The sequence below is a fragment of the Haliotis cracherodii genome, unplaced genomic scaffold (genome assembly GCF_022045235.1).
Source record: "Haliotis cracherodii isolate W230 unplaced genomic scaffold, xgHalCrac1.p SCAF_3, whole genome shotgun sequence".
NCBI classification, from domain to species: Eukaryota; Metazoa; Mollusca; class Gastropoda; order Lepetellida; family Haliotidae; genus Haliotis; species Haliotis cracherodii.
In genome coordinates this window covers 76,303,201-76,331,124 of record NW_027266286.1, presented here as the reverse complement: position 1 = coordinate 76,331,124, position 27,924 = coordinate 76,303,201, and the positions used below count along the sequence as shown (strand labels likewise).

Below are 27,924 nucleotides of genomic sequence, written 5' to 3'. Positions count from 1 at the left end.
CTTCAATGACACTTAGCATGTACTTCTCCATTCAAAACAATAGTCGCAGGGCATCCAGCATACACGGCCCTGACACCACGCCGCCACAACTCAGACGTCCATACAACCTGGCCAGTTCATTGGATTTACATATTTATTATTCCGTGTCAATGAATTCACGGTTTACGTTTGCAAAAAATAGACATAAGACATAATGCACATTGAGTATAACTGCACAACTGGAATCCTGAAGCAAGTCTAGGTATACATCCCCCGCCGGTGTTGTGCATACAGAAGCCACTTGCCATTTTTGGTTGAGCGTGGAAGGCAGCCGCAGATTGGTGGCTCTGTGCTCACAGGCTTGGGGGGACCAGCGCTCCCTCCCTCCCTCCCCCACACGAGTCTAGCTACACGCAGGTGCGATCCAACTCGGTGTTCATGTACATGTGTGTTACCTTCCACCTCCTGTGTGTGTAGGGATCTACTGGGTCCGGCTGGCAAGGTAAGATGAGAGAGACTGGGTAACTGTGTGGGTTTGAGTAAGTCTGTTCAGTGTTGATGTGCTTATTCTGTGAATTTGTCATCCAGGCTACGGCAGTGGTTCCTCCTTGCAGCGAAATAGATACTCGAGATGTATTCTGTTGAATGATGACCTATGTCCTTGTGATGCTTGAATGGATATCTGCCCCCGCACCCTATCAGCGTCCCCTTGGAGAGTATCAGGTCACTGTTAGGTCATGACCTGTTCGATTCAGTCAATACATTTTGAATAAACGCTTTCCTCTTAGCTGGAAGCCATATTGTTTGTGTTTAATTGATTTATCCCATTGTAGTGACGGGTCACTGCCTGGCTCGCACGTGATGGTCTGTGTGGTGGGTTTGTTATTTCGTTTAGGGACTGTGACTGGGGCCATTGATTCAGTGAAGCATGTCTTTTGATGGCGCCGTATCCTATACTGACTCCATCTTACTTGTTTATTCTGTTGCTATGCAACGTATAGTATCGACATGTGCAAAAGTATTTTTGTTCCTCAAACCCCACCATTCTATATGGGCCACATACAACACACTATATCATACACTATCGCATACACACGATGTCATACACACGATGTCATACACACGATGTCGCACCCACTATGTCACAGTCACGATATCATACACAGGATGTCACACATATGTTGATCGCATACACGATCGCACACACACGATGTCGCACCAATTATGTCACAGTCACGATATCATACACAGGATGTCACACATATGATGTCATACACAATAGGTCATGCACCAGATATCACACATAAGAGGTCATGCACACAATGTCATACTCATTCACACGTCGCACACAAGAGATCATACACATGATGTCATGCACACGATGTCGCAAACTGCATGTCATATTCACGATACCATACACACGATGTCATACACACGATGTCATACACACGATGTCATGCACACGATGTCATACACACGATGTCATATTCACGATACCATACACACGATGTCATACACACGATGTCATACAGGCAATGTCGTATTCCCGATGTCTGTTATAAAACACATGTCATAACACTTGCATACAAAGGATTTGCTGGAAGGTACAAAGTCCTTGGTGCTGCTTGTGATTTACTCATTCTCAAGTTAATTTACAAAGTTACACAAGATTATGGCTACCTATAAACGGGCAATGTAGAGTTGACACATTTAAACATAAGTGTACATATGGTGCATTGGCACAGATACATATGTGGAGATGATTAACAGTCAGATGACTTCTTAACCAAACCAGATTCTTTTATTGAATAAAATGTGTGTAAATCTGAATCACATATGTGTGTCATCAGGTACGTGCACGATCCAGATCACACTGAATGTTCTACGTCTCCAATGATTTTCAGTTAGAATGGCCTGCTGTCTACGGGAATAACAAGGCCGATCAAACGGAAGCTAAATGACCTTTGAAAATCCAGGTGTACAAAAATATAGACGGCTTTTGACTTCATGTACGTTTTGTGGTTTTAGGTAAAATAGATGTGCAGGTGTGATGGAATATATATTTGAAGGATCTGTGTTAGCAAACCAAACTCCATAGAGCCCCTATACACAGTGAAAGGTAACTCTTGAACTTAGGGTAAACTAGTGATGCTGATGAAGTTGTAGTTCAAACTGAACTCTGTATTGTCTGCCAGTATGAGATACACTCAGATAGATTGGCTACCAACTCAGCAAGTGAACCTCACATTGTATCTCTACTCTCGGACATGCTGTCACTTAATTGTTCTTGTCAAAAGTTGCCGCTGGCTGAACCAAGTGGTAAAGACTAATAGCGGCGATAACCATCAACAAATATGACTTTATTCTTACAGTTTCTTGTTTCTATCACCAAATTGGAATTAAATGCGACATTCACCATAAGCTTTGATTTCCCACATAATTCAGCGGTGTCAAAATGTAGTTCGCAGGGATGTTATTGTATTCATTTGCTCTTATAAGGACATACATAGCATAATTGGGTTGATAATTGATTAAAGTCACAGGATACAAAACTCATTCCCAATTCATATTAAGTTTATGACCCTCGTGAAATATTTTTTTCTCTCTGTCAATCACTTAAGTGTATGGAATAATTAATGAATGCACTATTAGGACATGACCTTGATATGAAATTGGAAGCGCGTTTAAGTTCCTGTAGTGAAATATCCACTATGACAAACATACACTGTTATGTAACACAGTGTGTTACACACAACGATTCACGTCGCTGTACATATTCACCTGTATGCAGTATCCTATTTTTACTATCCTATATTCACTATCCCGTGTTCACTATCCTATATTCACTACCCTATATCAACTGCACTATATTCACTTTCTCATATTCACTATCCTATATTAACTACCATATATTCACTATCCTATGTTCATTATCCTATATTTACTACCCTATATTTACTATCCTATATTCACTTCCCCATATTCATTATCCTGTATTCACTATCCTATATTCAGGATACTGTGTTCATTATCCTATATTGACTATCCTACATTCACTACCATATAATCACTATCCTATATTCACTATCCCATTTTCACTATCGTATATTCACTTCCCCATATTCACTATCCTTCATTCAGTATGTTGTAAACGCTATGGATGTTGACCGCCAGGTGGCGGCTACAGACCTGTCAGGCGTGTCGGATATGCAGACAATATTGATTACACCGGGGAGGCGTCATGAGAGGTATAACTGAACAGAAGGAATCCTCTGTATATGTGTGATGGTCTCCGCTTTTACCTCATGATTGCAGGTGAGGACTGTTCTCTTCTTGCCACATACGGTGTTTGGATATGTTCAGATATAGCGAGTGTCCGACCGTTTGATCTAGGCAACAGGGATGTGTAGGACAGTATACAATGCACAGTGCTAGAACGCATCGTCTACTACACACATGCTAGAACACTCGCGAAGGTACACACAGGCTAGTATATACATATAATGTTCTCCCAGACTCTCATGGAAACACTGTACACATAAGCAAGGACACACACCCTCCTACATGTCGGTGTGAGGCTGGAGTGTGTATGTCGTATTGGTGGGAGCTTGCCATGTATGATCCCAAACAGAAGCTCAACATCGTTTGCTAACTGCTAAATATAAAGGCAGATTATCTCCCAACGTAAATCTCCCCCTGTGAACACCATGTACCAACGCAGAGGATTAACGATAATCCAGATCCGTGTATGGTTATCATAGCTTATCCGGGAAGAAAGCGTTCTCGGATATCTTGATGCCGACATGTATTCGCCAGTAACCTGTACTCAGAGATCTATTGTAATCAGGTGTTGCAGATGTGAGCAGCACGCGTATCCCCTCTCTATAACTAACAACAGCATACACGCTGTAGCAGCAGCAGCAGCAGCAGGGTGGGGCCAAGGTCGGCTTGTTCATTCACTTAGTCAGCAGCATCACCCCACCTGCCTCCCTGGCGCAACGTGTTAGGGGAATCTAAGACCTGGGCACTATATATAGTCAGTTACTCCAGTGTATGTTGTGTTTCATGATGGCACAGTAAATAGGATATTATTGTAAGTTATACCACAGTGTATGTTGTGTGTCATGACGGTGTCAGTTATATACCGACGACTGTCAGTTACATTTCAGTGTATATTGTCTCTCATAATGGCATAGTAAACATACCAACATTATCAGTTATATACCCACAATTGTCGGTTACATTTCAGTGTATATTGTCTCTCATAATGACACAGTAAACATACCAACATTATCAGTTATATACCCACGACTGTCAGTTACATTTCAGTGTATATTGTCTCTCATAATGGAATAGTGAACAGACCACTATTGTCAGTTATATACCCAGTATTGTCGGTTATATTTCACTGTATATTGTGTCTCACATAATGGCAAAGTGAACGGACCACTATTGTCAGTTATATACCCACGATTGTCGGTCACATTTCAAGGCATATTGTGTCTCTCTTAATGGCATAGTGAACAGACCACTATTGTCAGTTATATATCCAGGATTGTCTGTTATGTTTCAGTGTATAGCGTGTCTCTCATAATGGCATAGTAAACAGACCATGGCCAGTTATATACCCACTATTGTCGGTTACATTTCAGTGTATCCTGTCTCTCACGATGGCATTGTAAACAGACCACTATTGTCAGTAATATACCCACGATAGTCGGTTATATTTCAGTGCATATTGTCTCTTATAATGGCATCGTGACCAGACCACTATTGACAGTTATATACCCACTATTGTCGGTTACATTTCAGTGTATATTGTCTCTCATAATGACATAGTAAACATACCAATATTGTCAGTTTTGTACCAACGATTGTCGATTACATTCTAGTGTATTTTGTCTCTCATAATGACATAGTAAACAGACCACTATTGGCAGTGATATACCCAGGAAAGTCGGTATTATTTAAGTGTGTATTGTCTCTCATAATGGCATAGTGAACAGACACCTATTGTTAGTTATATACCCACGATAGTCGGTTATATTTCAAGGTATATTGTGTCTCTCTTAATGGCATAGTGAACAGACCACTATTGTCAGTTATATACCCACGATAGTCGGTTATATTTCAATGTATATTGTCTCTCATAACTGCATAGTGAACAGACTACTATTGTCAGTTATATACCCACGATTGTCGGTTACATTTCAGTGTATCTTTTCTCTCATAATGACATAGTAAATATACCAGTATTGTCAGTTATATACCCACGACTGTCAGTTACATTTCAATGTACATCTTCTCTCATAATGGCATAGTAAACATACCAACATTGTCAGTTATGTACCAACGATTGTCGATTACATTTCAGTGTATATTGTCTCTCATAATGGCATCGTGAACAGACCACTATTGTCAGATTTATACCCACGATTGTCGATTTCATTTAAGTGTATTTTGTCTCTCATATTGGCATAGTAAACAGACCACTATTGTCAGCTAGATACCCAGGAAAGTCGGTTACATTTCAGTGTGTATTGTCTCTCATAATGGTATAGTGAATGGACCACTATTTTCAGTTATATACCCACGATAGTCGGTTATATTCTAAGGCATATTATGTCTCTCTTAATGGCATAGTAAACGGACCACTATTGTCAGTTATATACCCACGATAGTCGGTTATATTTCAGTGTATATTGTCTCTCATAATTGCATAGTGAACAGGCCACTATTTTCAGTTATATACCCACGATTGTCGGTTACATTTCATTGTATTCTGTCTCTCATAATGGCATAGTAAACAGACTACTATTGTCAGTTATATACCCACGATTGTCGGTTACATTTCAAGGCATATTGTATCTCTCTTAATGGCATAGTAAACAGACCACTATTGTCAGTAATATATCCAGGATTGTCTGTTATGTTTCAGTGTATAGCGTGTCTCTCATAATGGCACAATAAACAGACCACTATTGACAGTTATATACCCCCTATTGTCGGTTATGTTTCAGCGTATATTGTGTCTCATAATGGCATTGTAAACAGAACACTGTTGTCGCTTATATACCCACTATTGTCGGTTATATTCCAGCGTATAGTGTGTCTCTCATAATGGGACAGTAAACAGACCACTATTGTCTGTTACATATTCCTGTTATTACACGGGTGAACTCTCACTATACTGGCACGCGTGCTCCCCACCTGGATATATCTATGCTTGCGCCTCACGTTGCTGACTGGTTGACCTTACCTTATTAGAACAGTGGCTAGACTCGGCAATGGTACCTCACTGTCCGTCCAGGCGCCGTCTATCAAGTATACTTGCTTCAGCCATGGAGAGCAATATATACTGAGTGGCGAAAGTAAGTATACCGAATTTGTTTTTTTCGGTGTTGTTAATCTTGATTACGTCTACGAAACCATCACTTATTCCTGCAACGGCTTGCAAACAGTAATCCGGGTCTGACCAGTTTTGTGTGAATACAAATGGGTTCAATGGAAACTGGGGTAAGACATGAATTTGAAGCCACGTGACCCCTACCTTGTTTGAAACATTGTAAACTCATGCAGAAAAAGAAACTGTATTGCCCGGCAGTTACATCGTCTTGTATGTGTTTTAATTTATTTGAAGTAAATATTCATAGTTGTATTTGTTGATATACATGAAAGGAAAGAATGGAGAGGTCCACGCCCCTGGCAATATATCAGAACGCTGTGGTGTCCTGTCCAACTGAAGCATATCACCAATAGAGGGATTTAATGTACATAGATGTTGAAGTATCATGGACAGTTCGCGGCTTTTACACGTACCAGTATCCCAGCATTGGGCACGCTGCTGTACGCGTCACTCCGAGATGTCCGGTATCCCCGATCCGCCTATGTCCCAGCACGCACACGTATCGCCCGGTATCACAAGAGTTCCCTCCCCTCTCACCGTCACTCTTCATGACGTCCATGCTTCCTACAACGGCTTATGTTGTTGTTACACACATCCCTCTAACGCTTGTCAAACAAACTCTCGTCAGCCGTCTCGGATCAGGCGCTGAGCCGTGTGTCAGTAATTGAGGCAGATCCTAACATTTACATTTGTAACCCCACTCCACCACAGCAGGTGGAATCAGCTTGCCCCGCCACATCAACATGGCGCTGGCACCACTACCGCGAGGGGAGAGGGTAGGAGGACTACAAGAGCTTCTCACATAGGGTACACCACGGACCTATATACAAGTCCGTGGGTACACACATCCCGACCCGGGAAGACATTACACAAGAGCAAGTAGAAGTATTAAAAATAATTCCATGAAGGATCCCTCGAGTATAACGGCAGCATCAAGTCGGCTGCTGGAGCTGGGAAGAGATGAGATGGAGGTGAACACTATGGGAGCCGTGACACGGACGACGACCCAGGCAGCTAGAATGTGTACCGTACTGCTGACGTATTATCGTCATGGACTAGTGGTCTGTGCACAGATCGTTGGTACTGCTGACGTATTATCGTCGTGGACTAGTAGCCTGTACACAGAGCGTTGGTACTGCTGACGTATTACCGTCATGGACTAGTAGCCTGTACACATATCGCTGGTACTGCTGACGTATTACCGTCATGGACTAGTAGCCTGTACACAGATCGTTGGTACTGCTGACATATTACCGTCACGGACTAGTAGCCTGTACACAGAGCGTTGGTACTGCTGACGTATTACCGTCACGGACTAGTAGCCTGTACACATATCGCTGGTACTGCTGACGTATTACCGTCATGGACTAGTAGCCTGTACACAGATCGCTGGTACTGCTGACGTATTACCGTCATGGACTAGTAGCCTGTACACAGAGCGTTGGTACTGCTGACGTATTACCGTCATGGACTAGTAGCCTGTACACAGAGCGTTGGTACTGCTGACGTATTACCGTCATGGACTAGTAGCCTGTACACAGAGCGTTGGTACTGCTGACGTATTACCGTCACGGACTAGTAGCCTGTACACAGAGCGTTGGTACTGCTGACGTATTACCGTCATGGACTAGTAGCCTGTACACAGAGCGTTGGTACTGCTGACGTATTACCGTCACGGACTAGTAGCCTGTACACAGATCGCTGGTACTGCTGACGTATTACCGTCACGGACTAGTAGCCTGTGCACAGATCGTTGGTACTGCTGACGTATTATCGTCATGGACTAGTAGCCTGTACACAGATCGTTGGTACTGCTGACGTATTACCGTCATGGACTAGTAGCCTGTACACAGAGCGTTGGTACTGCTGACGTATTACCGTCACGGACTAGTAGCCTGTGCACAGATCGTTGGTACTGCTGACGTATTACCGTCATGGACTAGTAGCCTGTGCACAGATCGTTGGTACTGCTGACGTATTACCGTCACGGACTAGTAGCCTGTACACAGAGCGTTGATACTGCTGACGTATTACCGTCATGGACTAGTAGCCTGTACCACGGACCTATATAACAAGTCCGTGCCTGTACGTAGAGTGTCGTCTGACGTCTGTTTGTTTCTTTGTTTGTTGTTTAACGCCGCGCTCAGCAATATTCCAGCTATATGTCAGCGATCAGTAAATAATCGAGTCTGGACCATACAGTCCAGTGATTGACATCATTAGCCATGAGCCATTAGACATGATCCATGACATGCATCAACCAAGTTACCGAGTCTGACCACCCGATCCCGTTAGTCGCCTCTTACGACAAGCATTGTCGCCTTTTACAGCAAGCATTGGTTGCTGAAGACCTGTTCTACCCCGGACTTTCACGGGTCCGTATTATCGTCACGGACTGTACACAGAGTCTTCCGTGCGGCTGACGTATTATCGTCCGGGGTAGAAGCCTTCATGCGGGGTGTGCCGTATTGCTGACGTACAACCGTATTATCATGGTGTTACTAGGCGGGTCTTACAGTTACTAGGCCAGCAACGCATGAACATACAACAGTGACAGAAATACCCTACTTCACAAAACCAGAGACCATATAATAAAACTAACATTTAATACACGGTTTTCTCAACATGCTTCCGAGCGAAAGTATTTTTATCCTCATGTAGCTTTATAAACTAAGTACACAGCATAAACAAGCGTCAGTGTATGACTACAGTTCCGCATCAGATGCGTTGTTATGTAGGTCGGTATTTCCCCTCGTTATACGGCGTCCCAAATGTCACAGGGGCCACACATGGGGAGCAAGCCTGGAGGAGTTTAACAGATGCCATATTTCCTGTGATATGCGCACTGAGGCTGTATATAGTAAGTTTTGTATGTGTTTGTTTTAAAAGTGTGTGTTAACTCCAGAAATGAGAACAGAAAATCAGTCATAAACAAAATTCCTCATCAGCTGTATTAGTGCCATTGTTCCTGGTTGGAACCCCCGGACATCGCGCTGCTGATGGAATGACCGGGCGACGTGGATGGAGCTTATGTGTACATGACAAGTGGACTATCGGTGTCGCTCAGCGGAGAGATCTCGACCATGGCATACCACGTGTTCTCGACAATTGATTGTCTAGATTCTAACAAACCAACCGTTCTCTTTGTCCGGTCCGACTCGGTCCTTCAGTGACTGACAGATGGCTCTGGGCGAGTTGTCTCTCCAACAGCACGCATGTCATTAACGAGCCGTAAAGCGCATCTCATCCGTGTGGCGTATTGTCCGAGGTGCCCCCACAATGTCGCCATGCCGTATAGTCTGAACCTTTCATGCATGGATTTATAGATGGATTCATATTTGTTAAATGTTAGATAATTATCACAGTGACTGAAGATATTAACACGTCACACGTTGGTTCACCCCCGTTGTCCTTCACCTCCAAGGTCGCCGCAGACAGGTCCACTCCCCCGTCAGGAATCGTTTTCCCTCAAGTAGGAAATCTTGATTTCCTTCTTTGGGCGATCAGGTTCTACCTCCTCGTCGTGCCCCCCGCGGCTGAGGTAGTGGGATCGCTTCACTTGACATTTAGTTTAGTCCCGCAAAGCTCCCCCAACCCCAACTAATTATACGACTTCTGCGTGACGTCACGTCACACACTGATCCTTTCGTTGACAAGGCGAATTCCCCTTGGATTTGGCTTAAGTGGCAGTGTTGCTTCCTCATATTGTTATATATATATATATGTCTGCATGTAAGCGTCGTGTTGACATGACAGGGAGTCTACGGAACAATTAAGGTAAGTGTGTTCTGATATGACACATGCATGTGGTGCATGGTGCACTGGTGGTGCAGGCAGACGTAGTGCACAAGCTCGGGTATATCAGACATACCGTTCGTTGTTTTAAATACAACATGATACGTACTGTCTACAGGGGCATGTGTAGCGGGCCGTCCTCCGCCGTGGGTAAACACAGGTATTGACATAGATCATAACAAGTCTGGGTCAACGATCTACAAGTTGTAATGACGTGTTGCACAGAAACGTCTCCGATACCGCCGATGTCGTGGCGATGCAGCGATTGATGCACTGAGGTATGTCACAGATTGCGTGACACCGACTGCACAAGGAAAACATGTGCACCTGTGCACTGATCAAGCACTTACACCGGGCGAGCACCGCGCCAAGCCTAGCATTTGTACATAGAGCATAACCAGCGGTTTATTGCAGCTTTTCTAGGATTGTCGTTAGGTATTGAAGCGGACAAACGCTTATTATAATCACATTTCCGCCGGTGATATATGTGTGCGATGTGCATGACAGAATGCTGGCCTCGATCCACACAGTAGCGCGGAGACGACGACCAGTGCGAGACCACCAGGTCGACTTCGAGCGCTCACTCGGCATCCCCTCACGTCCAGGGTTCCAGTCTCACGCAGAGAGACATACATGTACGTGCATTGACGGTATAATGTATCAGGGAAACCCTTGCATAACAAGGATAGTACACAGATCATGAAATGGCAACGTTTTGTAGGTTGGCTTGTCCATTAGATGAATTTCTCACGTCACTGTCAGCATTAGTCTCTGAACTTGAAAATGGATCTTGTAGTGATAGCCGAGGATTTAACTTAACGTAGCAGTGTCGACAACATGAGCGGGACAGCATGAGTGGGCAGTCGAACTGTGCACGTATGTCGATGGCTGAGTGCATACTTCTGCGAGGTGCGGAGAGTCAGGGAACATGGTAGCAGTTGAACAACTTGTCGCTCCCTTATCTGACTAAATCAGTCTGATCACACGAGCGTATATACGTCGGTCAAACAAACGTGTGTTTATACCGGCTGCAGGGACTTCCCGTAAGTAGCTCTGCCTCTGTTCTATAGTGTCATCAACGATATCAAGTAATTTTCGGACAGATGGATAGGTGTCACAAGTAGATATGTGTTTGAAGTAATGAATAGATAGGTGTCTCAACTAATGAGTAGATATGTATGTCAAGTAATGAGTTTATAGAATCTCATGTAACGAGTAGACATATGTGTCAAGTACAACGTTTATAGATTCTCAAGTAATGAGGAGATATGTAATGAGTTTATAGTAGATATGTATGACAAGTAATGAGTTTATAGAATCTCATGTAACGAGTAGACATATGTGTCAAGTACAACGTTTATAGATTCTCATGTAATGAAGAGATATGTAATGAGTAGGTAAGTATGTCAAGGAATGAGTTTGTAGATTTTTAAGTAATGAGTAGACATATATGTCAAGTACTACGTTTATAGATTCTCAAGTAATGAGGAGATATGCAATGAGTTAATAGTAGATATGTATGTTAAGTAATGAGTTTATAGAATCTCATGTAACGAGTAGACATATATGTCAAGTACAACGTTTATAGATTCTCATGTAATGAGTAGATATGTATGTCAAGTAATGAGTTTATAGAATCTCATGTAACGAGTAGACATATATGTCAAGTAATGAGTTTATACATTCTCGTGTAATAAGTATGTATGTATGTCAAGTAAGGAACAGAAGAATATCTCAAGTAATTGGGAGGCAGGGGTATCACACAATCAGTAGATGGTGTAGACAGGTATGTGACGTAGTGAATACGTGGTTGTCCCAGATGATGTGAACACGGGGTGACAATGCATGTCTACCAATTACCTTCAACCCTCGCCATCACATGCCAACTGAGGTGATGGTGTGTCTGTTGATCTTGTTCATTGGAGTTGGTGATGATGTGGCTGGTGATTTTGTTCACGGGAGTTGGTGATGATGTGTCTGTTGATCTTGTTTACGGGAGTTGGTGATGATGTGTCTGTTGATCTTGTTTACGGGAGTTGGTGATGGTGTGTCTGTTGATCATGTTCACGGGACTTGGTGATGGTGTGTCTGTTGATCTTGTTTACGGGAGTTGGTGATGGTGTGTCTGTTGATCATGTTTACGGGAGTTGGTGATGGTGTGTCTGTTGATCATGTTTACGGGAGTTGGTGATGATGTGTCTGGTGATCTTGTTCACGGGAGTTGGTGATGATGTGTCTGTTGATCTTGTTCACGGGAGTTGGTGATGGTGTGTCTGTTGATCTTGTTTACGGGAGTTGGTGATGATGTGTCTGTTGATCTTGTTCACGGGAGTTGGTGATGGTGTGTCTGTTGATCTTGTTCACGGGAGTTGGTGATGATGTATCTGTTGATCTTGTTCACGGGAATGGTGGTGATGTGTCTGGTGATCTTGTTCACGAGAGTTGGTGATGATGTGTTTGGTGATCTTGTTCACGGGAGTTGGTGATGGTGTGTCTGTTGATCTTGTTCACGGGAGTTGGTGATGGTGTGTCTGTTGATCTTGTTCACGGGAGTTGGTGATGGTGTGTCTGTTGATCTTGTTCACGGGAGTTGGTGATGATGTGTTTGGTGATCTTGTTCACGGGAGTTGGTGGTGATGTGTCTGGTGATCTTGTTCACGGGAGTTGGTGATGATGTGTCTGGTGATCTTGTTCACGGGAGTTGGTGATGGTGTGTCTGTTGATCTTGTTCACGGGACTTGGTGATGATGTGTCTGTTGATCATGTTTACGGGAGTTGGTGGTGATGTGTCTGTTGATCTTGTTCACGGGAGTTGGTGATGATGTATCTGTTGATCTTGTTCACGGGAGTTGGTGATGGTGTGTCTGTTGATCTTGTTCACGGGAGTTGGTGATGGTGTGTCTGTTGATCTTGTTCACGGGAGTTGGTGATGGTGTGTCTGTTGATCTTGTTCACGGGACTTGGTGATGATGTGTCTGTTGATCATGTTTACGGGAGTTGGTGGTGATGTGTCTGTTGATCTTGTTCACGGGAGTTGGTGATGATGTATCTATTGATCTTGTTCACGGGAGTTGGTGATGATGTATCTGTTGATCTTGTTCACGGGAGTTGGTGATGATGTATCTGTTGATCTTGTTCACGGGAGTTGGTGATGATGTATCTGTTGATCTTGTTCACGGGAGTTGGTGATGGTGTGTCTGTTGATCTTGTTCACGGGAGTTGGTGATGGTGTGTCTGTTGATCATGTTTACGGGAGTTGGTGATGGTGTGACTGTTGATCATGTTTACGGGAGTTGGTGATGGTTTGTCTGTTGATCATGTTTACGGGAGTTGGTGATGGTGTGTCTGTTGATCTTGTTTACGGGAGTTTCGTATGATGTGATACTGATGCAAATATTTAATCTTGTTTCTGTGGCACTAATACGGTGTTGATTTACTTAACGTAACTTATCACACGTGCAGTGGTTTTGATATCACCTTTACTTGTGTTAACAATGTAATTTTGAAATGGCAGACAAAATTGTATATAATTGATTCCCATCGCCATGACGATATGATAATGCGTTGTGATTATAATAGCATTATTTTCCACCTTTCACTCACTGAAAGAAGGTGTCAAAAGTAGGTCAAGCCTCGGGAAGATCATGCAAATGAACTCGACTGAAAAACGACACGGAACGCTTCTCACTGCCCGTCTCGTGTTTGTTGCTATATCTACATGTACCTATGTCTACATTCCCATCTGTCTGTATCTACATGTAACTATATCTAAGTCCACATCTATCTATACCTACATATACCCATGTCTACCTCCCCTTCTATATATCTACATGTACCTTTATCTTTCTTTTGCCTATATCTACCTATTCCAACTTAGGTATGGACAGGGTAGGGGGTTATACTGCAGGTGGGATGCTCTTTATTTTCTGTGTGGAAAGGATAGGGGGTTATACTGCAGGTGGGGTGTGCCTTGTTATCTGTGTGGAAAGGGTAGGGGTTATACTGCAGGTGGGATGTGCCTTGTTATCTGTGTGGAAAGGATAGGGGGTTATACTGCAGGTGGGGTGTGCCATGTTATATGTGTAGAAAGGATAGGGGGTTATACTGCAGGTGGGATGCGCCTTGTTATATGTGTGGAAAGGGTAGGGGGTTATACTGCAGGTAGGGTGTGCCTTGTTCTCTCTGTGGAAAGGATAGGGGTTATACTGCAGGTGGGATGTGCCTTGTTCTCTGTGTGGAAAGGGTAGGGGTTATACTGCAGGTAGGGTGTGTCTTGTTCTCTGTGTGGACAGGGTAGGGGGTTATACTGCAGGTGTGGTGTGCCTTGTTCTCTGTGTAGAAAGGATAGGGGGTTATACTGCAGGTGGGATGTGCCTTGTTCTCTGTGTAGAAAGGATAGGGGGTTATACTGCAGGTGGGATGTGCCTTGTTCTCTGTGTGGAAAGGGTAGGGGTTATACTGCAGGTGGGATGTGCCTTGTTCTCTGTGTGGACAGGGTAGAGGGTTATACTGCAGGTGGGGTGTGCCTTGTTCTTTGTGTGCATCACTTCTAAATGCCTTTCAAAGATCTAAATGTTTGTTTTTCGTGTATTTCCAGTAACCGAGTTACAGAGCACGAGACTGTGGCTGTTGTTGCACCTACGGATACAAATAAGTGACAATGTGGACAGTGGTGCTTGCTGTGATGGTAGCTCTGCTACCGTGTGTGACCCCCCAGTATAATTCCGGCACCCCCCGGGTGTGGCACGTCAACCAGTTCCCCGACCCCTGGTGGTTCCCCGAGCAGTGTAACCGTGGCAACAAATCGGCAATCTGTGATCCTAATGGCGTCATCACCAGACAACAAGGTCAGCAAACAGGGATTCATCGGGCTAAGTCGGGGTTCACCTGGCCGAACAGGCGCTGTGATGAGGCCATCCGGCCAAACAAACATCAGCTTCATATCACTTAGCTATCATACTTCATGTCAACAGGCTGCACATGCTGATATGCTCAATTGTTCCGCTATGTAATACAGAGGTGGGACATTTCTATTGGTATCCATGTCCCTTATGGACCGTCACTCGCTATGACGTCACCCCCTCACTCACTCAGGACCACTCATTATACTGACACAAACAAATTGTTATATTTATTCTTTCAAAAATAACGTCATGGTAAAATGTACAATTATGTAAAAGATATACAGCAGTAAAAGAGGGTGTAAAGGTTGGTTTCTGAAAAAAATATTTGTAACACACCGAGTCGAAAGGTTACGTTTTTTATCCCTGTCCTGTTTATATTTGTTCGTTATTCATGAGCTTGTCCTAGAAGTGTATGCTGCTTGTGATCAGGTTGTATTTGTTATCCAAAATATGAAAATCGGATGTTACACCTATTTGCCGTTGACGTACTTTATTCTCGATCAGGCCTGCAGAGACAACAAGGTGTTTTAAATACACATTGTTCGACATTGCGATTGTGCGTAAATCTCTGGAGATCAAATGTTGCTGGATTTAGAAATGGGATAATGCCTCAGTATGAATCCTGGACACTGGACAATGTAAAGATAAAGACGGTAACTCACTACAGATATCTGAGAATGATGTGTTCCTCACGGTTCTTCGAGTCTAAAACTCTTGCCATGCAGGCACGTGCGACAATGGGCCCAGTTTTTCATTTGTTCAGTTATAACAGATGTATAGACTTCTCCACTGCTTGTGAAATATTTGACAACACAATATTGAAGTATGGTTCTGAAATAGGGGTATTACATATCATAACGCAATTGCAGAAATACAAGCATGCTAGTTTAAACGTTTTCTTTGTGTGGGTAAATTCGCAGCTGACCAAGCTGTTTGGGTGAAGCGGGACGTCAGTGAATGTTTCTAAATACGCAATTGAGGTTAATGAAGTACTGGATAAACTTTGGCTATGATATTCTGTAAACTATTATCAAAGTCGTTAGTGATGTTCTTGTTATTGCTATTCAGCTTATAATTCAAATAATAAAATACACAGAACGAGCTCAGTATATCATTGGTTGTTCAGGTTTACGATTATCGCAGGTCGGAGAGGATGCATTGACGAAGTAGAGACCGGCGATACAGCTTAATATTATGCACAAGATTGTTTAGATCAAGCAACTGTTGGTCAAATTATTGTGTCAGTTAAGAGTAATTCCAGAATAGAAGTTTTGAGACTCTCCCTGTGTTCCGGGAAGCCCTTCAGCTATTATGTTTATTGTGCAGACCCCCTTGTAACAACAGGCATTGAAACACAACAAATTCATGATAGTTCGTTTAACAACGTTTCCCCTACTTCATGACAATGTCTGAAATTATGACGACGAGTTGGCACGGACAAATTAATAACTTTCATGCCATTTAAGAAGAAGTGTTGCTTTGGGATTTGTGTTGCATTTCATCGGTACTATTTTGCAGTAAGCTATAGTTACAGCAATGTGTAAATTTCTAATATCTCTTCACAACTTTCGAGTCCACATTATACGTTAAACATCAGCGGTAAAACATCGGATACGGAATGGATGTAGATTCTGTGTCCTTCATTTACCAGAGGCTCAATACAATGTCTTTTGTACATGTAGGAAATATACCAGTACTCACTGGAGAAATAGTTTTCTTACCACATTACAGAAATATCTTAAAGGTAAAATTATGTTTGCAAATCTCTTCAACATATGTCATATGAAGAAATTTGAAGTTTAATGGTTTTAACTTAATGTAAATTATTTATAATTAGATCGGGAAAGTTGTAACTGGCTGGACATGTGATTTTGATATAACTGATCTTTCAAAGGTACTTTATGCTATTTGGCCTGCATTACGAAATAAAATTGATTGATTGATTGATTGCTTGCTTGCTTGCTTGCTTGCTTGATTGATTCGAATATCTTGCCCTTCGTCATCTTATTGATGTGCATCTCTTTTTCAGCCGATGATATCGACCGGTTGATCGAGGCTGTTGCTGTGGACACGCGGTGCCCGTGCTACGACTGTGTCACCAATCAGCGCGGTTACGTCATCCGCGTGGCTCTGATGCACCAGATGGAAAACCTCCTGGAGTAAGTACACTGGAACCTCTGTTCCATCCTCGCGGGTCAGGGGCATATGTCAATGCTCGTTACTTGCGTCTCGATTTATGCCACCACAACATGACAACAGCCGCGGCCAAGGCGTATGTCTACTGATAGACCAGGCAGGGCATAGAACGTGTATCTACTAATAGAACGGCCAGGGCTTATGGTGTATATCTACTGATAGAACGACCAGGTGTATATCTACTGATAGAACGGCCTGGGACCATGGTGTATATCTACTGATAGAACGGCCTTGGACCATGGTGTATATCTACTGATAGAACGGCCTGAGACCATGGTCTATATCTACTGATAGAACGGCCTAGGGCCATAATATATATCTGCTGATAGAACACACGGAACCATAGTGTATATCTACTGACAGAACGACCACAGTTAGGGGTGTCTATCTACTGATAGAACGACCACAGGTAGGGGTGTCTATCTACTGATAGAACGACCACAGGTAGGGGTGTCTATCTACTGATAGAACGGCCACAGTTAGGGGTGTCTATCTACTGATAGAACGGTCACAGTTAGTGGTGTCTATCTACTGATAGAAGGGCCACAGTTAGGGGTGTCTATCTACTGATAGAAGGGCCACAGTTAGGGGTGTCTATCTACTGATAGAAGGGCCATAGTTAGGGGTGTCTATCTACTGATAGAACGACCACAGTTACGGGTGTCTATCTACTGATAGAACGGCCACAGTTAGGGGTGTCTATCTACTGATAGAAGGGCCACAGTTAGGGGTGTCTATCTACTGATAGAAGGGCCACAGTTAGGGGTGTCTATCTACTGATAGAACGACCACAGGTAGGGGTGTCTATCTACTGATAGAACGACCACAGTTACGGGTGTCTATCTACTGATAGAACGGCCACAGTTAGGGGTGTCTATCTACTGATAGAAGGGCCACAGTTAGGGGTGTCTATCTACTGATAGAAGGGCCACAGTTAGGGGTGTCTATCTACTGATAGAACGGCCATAGTTAGGGGTGTCTATCTACTGATAGAACGACCACAGTTACGGGTGTCTATCTACTGATAGAACGGCCACAGTTAGGGGTGTCTATCTACTGATAGAAGGGCCACAGTTAGGGGTGTCTATCTACTGATAGAACGGCCACAGTTAGGGGTGTCTATCTACTGATAGAAGGGCCACAGTTACGGGTGTCTATCTACTGATAGAACGGCCACAGTTAGGGGTGTCTATCTACTGATAGAAGGGCCACAGTTAGGGGTGTCTATCTACTGATAGAAGGGCCACAGTTAGGGGTGTCTATCTACTGATAGAACGACCACAGGTAGGGGTGTCTATCTACTGATAGAACGACCACAGTTACGGGTGTCTATCTACTGATAGAACGGCCACAGTTAGGGGTGTCTATCTACTGATAGAAGGGCCACAGTTAGGGGTGTCTATCTACTGATAGAAGGGCCACAGTTAGGGGTGTCTATCTACTGATAGAACGGCCATAGTTAGGGGTGTCTATCTACTGATAGAACGACCACAGTTAGGGGTGTCTATCTACTGATAGAACGGCCACAGTTAGGGGTGTCTATCTACTGATAGAAGGGCCACAGTTAGGGGTGTCTATCTACTGATAGAACGACCACAGTTAGGGGTGTCTATCTACTGATAGAAGGGCCACAGTTAGGGGTGTCTATCTACTGATAGAAGGGCCACAGTTAGGGGTGTCTATCTACTGATAGAAGGGCCACAGTTAGGGGTGTCTATCTACTGATAGAAGGGCCACAGTTAGGGGTGTCTATCTACTGATAGAATAGTTAGTGAATGACTTGACTGCCTACCACCTGAATCATCATGGCCACCAGACATATATTACCAGGCCTGCTGCACCGTTTGCTGGATCACTGACGCCCATCCCGCAGAACAGGTTTACATTTTAAATGAATAAGACGAGCAATGTAAACATGTTACGTCAACAAGCTGAGGTGTGTACCGTCACCTGATGAAACCCACGCAAACACTTTCCCCCGTACGTTACGTTGCAGCATCCTCTCAACGCTCAACAGCGAGACAGTGTCAGTCCTATCCACACTATTGGAGTCCCGGAGACCCTTTTAGTAAACGTAATATCCAATTTATTGGAGTCTTGGAGACAGTGTCAGTCCTATCCACACTATTGGAGTCCCGGAGGCCCTTTCAGTAAACGTTATATCCAAATTATTGGAGTCTTGGAGACAGTGTCAGTCCTATCCACATTATCGGAGTCTCGGAGACCCTGTCAGTAACGTAATATCAACATTATTGGAGTCTCGGAGACTCTATCAGTAAAAGTAATATCCACACTATTGGAGTCTCGGAGACTCTGTCAGTAAAAGTAATATCCACACTATTGGAGACACTGAGACATACCATGGTACCCTCTGGTCCAGCACTAAGGTTGCGATACAATGTTGTGATGGCTCGAGTTGAGGCCCCCTTTGATGAAGACTAGGCTTAAAGTACCATGTGGTCTGAGCTAGGGGCTAATGTTTCTTGTGGTCTAAGCAAGGGGCTAATGTATCTTGTGGTCTAAGCTGGGGGTTAATGTATCTTGTGGTCTAGGGTGGGCGTTAATGTATCATGTGGTCTAGGGTGGGGGTTAATGTATCATGTGGTCTAGGGTGGGGGTTAATGTATCCTGTGGTCTAGGGTGGGGGTTAATGTATCATGTGGTCTAGGGTGGGGGTTAATGTATCATGTGGTCTAGGCTGGGGGTTAATGTATCATGTGGTCTAGGGTGGGGGTTAATGTATCATGTGTTCTAGGGTGGGGGTTAATGTATCATGTGGTCTATGCTGGGGTTAATGTACCATGTGGTCTAGGGTGGGGGTTAATGTATCATGTAGTCTAGGGTGGGGGTTAATGTATCATGTGGTCTAGGCTGGGGGTTAATGTATCATGTGTTCTAGGGTGGGGGTTAATGTATCATGTGGTCTATGCTGGGGTTAATGTATCATGTGGTCTAGGGTGGGGGTTAATGTATCATGTGGTCTAGGGTGGGGGTTAATGTATCCTGTGGTCTAGGGTGGGGGTTAAGGTATCATGTGGTCTATGCTGGGATTAATGTATCATGTGGTCTAGGCTGGGGGTTAATGTATCCTGTGGTCTAGGGTGGGGGTTAATGTATCATGTGGTCTATGCTGGGGTTAATGTATCATGTGGTCTAGGCTGGGGGTTAATGTATCATGTGGTCTAGGCTGGGGGTTAATGTATCCTGTGGTCTAGGGTGGGGGTTAATGTATCATGTGGTCTAGGGTGGGGGTTAATGTATCATGTGGTCTAGGCTGGGGGTTAATGTCTCTTGTGGCCTGGGCTAGGGGTTAAGGTATGTTGTGGTCTAAGGTCGGGGTTAAGGTGTCATGTGCGGTGGGACACTTCAGTGGATATGTCCGTCTGTTGTGGACCACCCAGTGCTAAGGCTGCACGTATAGCTGGTCTGAACTATGTTCAAGGGAAGATGAGGGAATCATGGACCGGCTGAAGAACGCCCGACTGTTCGCCTATCTCCTCACAAAGAGATGGAAGCTGACCGGCAACTGTAACGAAACTCTCCTCATCGTCTACTCCAAGGCCGACAACGTGGTACGTCATCAACTGCAGAACATCAGCCTTGAGAAACATATATGCTACTCTCTGCTAGGTTAGAGGATATGTGGATGGGTGTTTATGTTACTCAATGATAGGTTAGAGGATATGTGTGTGGTGTGCGTTACTCTCTGATAGGTTAGAGGATATGTGGGTGGTGTATGCTACTCACTGATAGCTTAGAGGATATGTGGGTGGTTGGTTTATGTTACTCACTGCTAGGTTAGAGGATATGTGGTCGAATATTGTCTGTTGTTCTGTGCTAAGTTAGAGGATATGTCTTCGGTTCATGTTACTCGCTGCTAGCTTAGAGGATATGAGTGTTGTTTGTGTATGTTACTCTCTGCCAGGTTAGAGGATATGTGGGTGGTGTATGTTACTCCGTGAGGGGTTAGAGGATATGTGGGTGTTGTCTGTTACTCTGTGCTAGGTTAGAGGATATGTGGTTATGTGGTGTATTTTACCAACTGATAGGTTAGAGGATATGTGGGTCTTCGATTCATGTTACTCGCTGCTAGGTTAGAGGATGTGAGTGTTCTTGGTGTATGTTACTCGCTGCCAGGTTAGAGGATATGTGGGTGGTGTATTTTACTCCCTGATAGGTTAGAGGATATACGGGTGTTGTCTGTTACCCTGTGCTAGGTTAGAGGATATCTGGTAGTGTGGTGTATGTTACCCACTGATAGGTTAGAGGATATGTCGGTGGTGGATGTTACTTAACTGATAGGTTAGAAGATATGTGGGTGGGTGGTGTATGTTACCCACTGATAGGTTTGATGATATGTCGGCGGTGTGTGTTACTCTCTGCTAGGTTAGAGGATATGTGGAGGGGTGTTGTCTGTTTCGCTCTGCTAGGTTAGAGGATAGGTGGGTGGGTGTTGTCTGTTGCCCACTGGTTAGAGGCTATCCCTATGGTGTCGTGCTACAGACGATGTCTTTGCTAATGTTCCAGCTGTACACGATGACGGGCAAGTCAGCCGGCATGACGTTGAAGGACAACCTGATTGTGGAGATCTCAGTGGATGTGAGACCTTTCTTTGATGATGAGGAGACGATCGCTGAGGGGATCAAGGAGATGATTAGACGATACAGGTACGGTCAGACCACAGACGAAAACAGAAGAGCAGGTTGCCGTGACATAACTGTGATACCACATGCATAGTCGATACAACAACGGAATATCAAACACGTTTCAGACGCTTCTTGCAGACTTATGTTTCCTATCACTGTGTTTCCTATTACATCGTTGATACCACAGCTACTGTTCCTATCCACGTTTCAGGGCGGTCGTCGGGACATCGTTGATACCACAGCTACTATTCCTATCCATGTTTCAGGGCCGTCGTCAGGACATCGTTGATACCACAGCTACTGTTCTTATCCATGTTTCAGGGCCGTCGTCAGGACATCGTTGATACCACAGCTACTGTTCCTATCCATGTTTCAGGGCCGTCGTCAGGACATCGTTGATACCACAGCTACTGTTCCTATCCATGTTTCAGGGCCGTCGTCAGGACATCGTTGATACCACAGCTACTGTTCCTATCCATGTTTCAGGGCCGTCGTCAGGACATCGTTGATACCACAGCTACTGTTCCTATCCATGTTTCAGGGCCGTCGTCAGGACATCGTTGATACCACAGCTACTTTTCCTATCCATGTTTCAGGGCCGTCGTCAGGACATCGTTGATACCACAGCTACTGTTCCTATCCATGTTTCAGGGCCGTCGTCAGGACATCGTTGATACCACAGCTACTGTTCCTATCCATGTTTCAGGGCCGTCGTCAGGACATCGGTGATACCACAGCTACTGTTCCTATCCATGTTTCAGGGCCGTCGTCAGGACATCGTTGATACCACAGCTACTGTTCCTATCCATGTTTCAGGGCCGTCGTCAGGACATCGTTGATACCACAGCTACTTTTCCTATCCATGTTTCAGGGCCGTCTTCAAGAACACCTACTCCAGGGACGATGCTGGCACCGGATCTTTCGCTCGTGACAAGGACAGCGCCGCCGGAGTGTTCACCTCTTCACCTGTTTTGTGTTTGTTGGCCATGGTGATGCTAATCCTCTCTTAACTTCCTATTTCCATACTTCTAATATAACTGTGATGAATATGTACATCCAATATGCCGTTACATTCACACCAAGCGCTGTCCTATAACTGCAGTTCTGCTAACGCTGTCACACCAAGCGGCGTAAACCAAACTAGAAATATTCGCCCTGGAGAGTCCGATACCGGGTGACATACTACACTGAACCGAGTACATCGTGCTGCCGGGAAATGGCTCGTGAACCTACACACCGTGTATACCTCCACGTCTAAACAGCGTGCCTTCACACACACACACACACACACACACACACACACACACACACACACACACACACACACACACACACACACACACACACACACACACACTGACACACACACACACACACACACAGACAGAGACACAGACACACACACAGACACACACAGACACAGACACACACACACACACACAGACACACTGACACACACACACACACACACAGACAGACACACAGACACAGACACAGACACAGACACACACAGACACACACACACACACACAGACACACACACACACACACGTGTGTCACGTTTGCAAAGCTGACGATGCGGACGGATCTGCTTATGCGAGTTACTCTATTACACCGTTAGAGCTGATACATTTATTTATACATCCAATATAAGATATTTATATTTACGTTTGACGTTTTCTTATTTGACTTACTTAAAATATGACTGGTTTGAAGACCATGAAATGTAGCCGACAAGAAAATTATTTCGAGTGTTTACTATGTTGGTAGTGTGGCTGTTATGTTAGCATGTGTCACCGCTGTGTTTTCGGGCACCTTGTTTTGATACCTCAGACCTTCATCTAATGCACGGGGGGGATTCTTGATGAGGTTTGCTCCGGAGGGAGTGGGTTATGTGTGTTATTTTAAAAAAGAAAGCAAAGGTCAACGAAAGGGCATTGTGTCTTTAGACATCTTGCATAATACCGGGTGTGTTTGCCTCTGGCCGGACTAACGTGGTTCTGGCCGGGGTGCACGTGCACTTGCAATCATAAGAGAAAAACGAACGAATAGACTTTATGAAAATATATACTCAGGAAAGTGTAATAATTCTTCACACTCAAAGCTATGTACTTTTTTATATATATTGAATATAGATGATATTTACTCCACCATGGTGCTATTATATTCCTGGTACATGTATCTGTGCTTGACCTGATGAATGCATCTGGCAATCTTCCCGAGGCAAGGGAGTTAACTCACCAAATGTCTAGTTTCCACGTGTAGAGTCAGTTCGCTCCCTTGACTCGGGAAGATGGTATGTAGTGTCTATAGCCCGTGTCACATCAGGGATGATCTCACCAGCAGCAGTACAGGGACCTGGGAACGAGTAATGCTTATCTTACTGGATTCCTACGTAGTTCAAACAATTCAATTGGTATAAACTGCTTCATTGACTAATTATGTTCTTTCAGATAAAACAAATATATGTAAATTAGAATAGAAAGACTGGGCGTGATTGGCGGAGCAGTGGTGTTGCCTTGCACGGATGTGGTCAGTAGATGTTCCTGAAGACACGGCCACAGAGTCCGCTCATCTCCTGGAAGAATCCTCCTTGACCACACATGCATCTGAACATCTGCCCACACATCTGCCGCAGCGGCAGCGTCACTGCTTCACTGGACAAGTTCAGTCGTCGTTGTATATCTTGAACAGAGGATATTATTGTGTCTTGTGTTTATTTAACTGTGTTACATTTCTGTGAGGTGCTTGTATATAACTGAGAGCAGTCATTGTCATTAAACTCTTTCGTTATTCTTATAGTGTTGTAATCCTTACAAGGCGCTAGTAGCGATATACAGTATTGTAATTCCTTACAAGGCGCTAATAGCGATATACGGTATTGTAATTCCTTACAAGGCGCTAGTAGTGATGTACGGTATTGTAATTCCTTACAAGGCGCTAGTAGCGATGTACGGTATTGTAATTCCTTACAAGGCGCTAATAGCGTTATACGGTATTGTAATTCCTTACAAGGCGCTAATAGCGTTATACACATTATTGTAAGTCCTTAAAAGGCAATCGGGTGGTCTGGCTCGCTGACTTGGTGGATGCATGTTATCGATCCCAATTGCGTGGATCGATGGTCATGATGTCAGTCACTGGATTGTCTGGTCCAGACTCGATTATTTACAGACCGCCGTAATAAAGCTGGAATATTGCTGTGTGCGGCATTAAACAACAAAGAAACAAACAAACATAAAACCTTACAACGCGCTAATAGTGTGATACACATACTTTGCCTCTTACAAGTGTCATTAAAGATATATTACAGCCGTTTCAATCAGCACCACCAACCGATATTTTTACAACTGATTATATATAATATATAAGCTTCTTGGAAGTGAAACAGCCAATTTCTGAGAGTTACTACGTTGTACTCGCACTGAGCAGGTGTTTGAGGAAAACAGACGATTAGTTGACAGGGATATAAATACAGCTACGTGTAGGCTAACGGATATATTTTCGTATTGTGGCAGTGAAATGAAACAAGAAGAGGCGTCTTTTTCTACAACACCCTATCTTGTTTGACAAACAGTGCGAAGTCCTTAAAAGAGTAACATACAGGAAATACAGATGTATTGACAATTTACAGAGATACTTAAATGCAAAAACAAGCTTCAAGGAGTGTCGTAAACATAAAAGATCTAAACGCGAAGAGAAGAGAAGTGAAGCTATTCATGATGCTGGGGAAAACAATGACTGTAAAACATTTTGGGACATTGTGAAACATATTTTACGAAAAACAAAGCATTCTTATACTGTGGATCCGTCTGTCTGTGTTTTAGAATTATTTCAAGTGTCTATTAAATCAAGGGTGTACAGATTTTGATGGTTAAGTAACTGACTTTGTTGATAACCATCAAGGTGATGCATGTGATGCTGACCTGCTAAATACAGATATGTTGTCATTGGAGACAACCGAGGAAGAGATTACTAAGTAAGGTGAAGATCTAAAGAATGGGAAAACGGGGTGTTTGAAAATTAATAGTGAGACAACCTCATCATTTCAAACATCTTCTGGAGTTGGTCAAGGATGCATCTTAAGTCTGCTATTGTTTATCTTCTTCATAAATGAATTCGTAACAGAAATGTACACATCTTGTAGCCATGGCATTTTCATTTGACCAAATATTAAAGACTTGATGTTCCATCTATTTGGGGACATTTTCATATCCTGTGATTGGCCTACAGCCACAACTTGATTGTGTTACAACATTTTATAATAAGTGGGGACTTGAAGTAAAGTTGGAAAAATCCAATGTACTTGTTTTTCGGAATAGGGGTATCATCGCTCGAAATGAAGCACGGCATATTCTTAGTAAACCGGTGAAAAATACAACCTACTACAAACATCTTGGAGACGATTTCATTTATTTCAACAATATAAAAAGTTATCCTTTTCTTGTGCGTGCAAAATATTATAATACAATTTCACCAATATTAGTATATGCATATGGGAAATGAAATATCAAGAAAGTATTGAAAAAGTCCACAGCCTACAAGAGATTTCTGTGAGTTGGAATGTTTGCTGCTAACAAAGCTATCCTTGGTGAGACAGAACGTCTGTATATGTCAGTATATATCTACTCCGATGAGAGTTGTTAGATATTGGATTAGATATAATGTAATATAATCTAATCCAATAAGTACAGATATCCACGGCAAAGTTATAGTATGCAAAAAAATTGGATGAAATTGGAAAAACAATTTGGCCATCAGAAGTAGGCTAGTTTCTATTCTCTTGTTGATTTCACTTGTATGTATTGCACAAGACGGATGATAAACAATTCTTATATATATGTTAAGACAACGAGTAACAGATATGTACATCCAGACTTGGCATGATGCAATGACACATTCTAACTGTATTATATCATTACAGAGAACCAGAATCTTACATCAATAATCTAGAGGATCGAATCCTACGAAGAGATTTCTGAAAATTTAGAATATCTTAGTATAAGAATAAGGTATTTACCTCATTATAGTTTTCCCAGCACTCGGTCAATGGTAAATTTGCTAAATACTAGAAATGTACATCTCCTTAAATCTGTTTCTCTGTTCATAAAACACGATTCTCATTTACAAACTCTCATGTGACCATTTATGTTGTCACGTAAAACTGAACTTTAGGCCATGTGATCATACTACTGCATAAACTACCACTACTAATAGCGTTATACACAGTATTGTTATTCCCTACAAGGCGCCAACAGCCTTATACGCAGTATTGTAATGCCTCACAAGGCGCTGATAGCGTTATACACAGTATTGTTATTCCCTACAAGGCGCCAATAGCGTTATACGCAGTATTGTAATGCCTCACAAGGTGCTAATGGCGATATACACAATATACACTATTTGATCATGATTCAGAAACGCACGTTCATGATCTACTCGGAAACTTAGAATCTGCTCTTGGTGGAGATTTCTTATAAATATGGAAAGGGTTTTGTCGCTTTTATTTGGATGAGGAAGACTGTTTTCTGCTTGATCTGTGACTTGATCTGATCGGCCGACAGGAAATCCTTGTTGAGTACTTTCAAGACTCATCGTGCGTATTTCCAACGGATTTTTCTTCGGAACCAGGAAGACTGGTGAGTAGAATCTGAGGGCGGTATCTATCAACTCTTCTAATACGCCGATGGCTCCCTTGTCTAGAAGCTTGTGTATGGGAGATTCGCTAACTTGGTCCCTGTCATACGGAATCGGCGTCCTACTGGATGAATCACGAGACTTTGGCGTTGTCGGAAGTGGAGCTTGTACCCTATTTTGACAACCTCCGACAGCCAGTCGTCGACCGTGATTGCTTCCCATTTCTCTGCGTACTGCATCAGACGATCTACGACTGGCCCTGGGGTTGGCGTTGAGTTGAATATCGGTAGTCTTGATACGATGTCAGGAAGATAGTCAAGGTCGACAGGATTGAAGGCTCTGCTTCAATCTCTGCCACGCT

At 43.4% G+C, this 27,924-nt stretch overlaps 1 protein-coding gene across 3 annotated transcripts; it reads left to right on the top strand.

The window, feature by feature from the left end:
- The first annotated feature begins 373 nt into the window (after positions 1–373).
- On the top strand, positions 374–24,721 carry LOC139473636 (uncharacterized). Of its 3 annotated transcripts, none has more exons than XM_071256313.1 (6): positions 374–481; positions 14,778–15,027; positions 17,114–17,243; positions 20,723–20,852; positions 21,808–21,947; positions 22,798–24,721. In XM_071256313.1, exons 2-6 carry the CDS (start codon positions 14,841–14,843, stop codon positions 22,934–22,936), a joined length of 726 nt encoding a protein of 241 aa, XP_071112414.1. In that variant the 5' UTR covers positions 374–481; positions 14,778–14,840; the 3' UTR covers positions 22,937–24,721. The 3 variants fall into 3 exon arrangements, with proteins under 3 accessions (XP_071112414.1, XP_071112413.1, XP_071112412.1); XM_071256312.1 differs by lacking the exon at positions 374–481 and adding an exon at positions 3,188–3,294; XM_071256311.1 differs by lacking the exon at positions 374–481 and adding an exon at positions 11,076–11,223.
- The last annotated feature ends 3,203 nt before the right edge of the window (positions 24,722–27,924 follow it).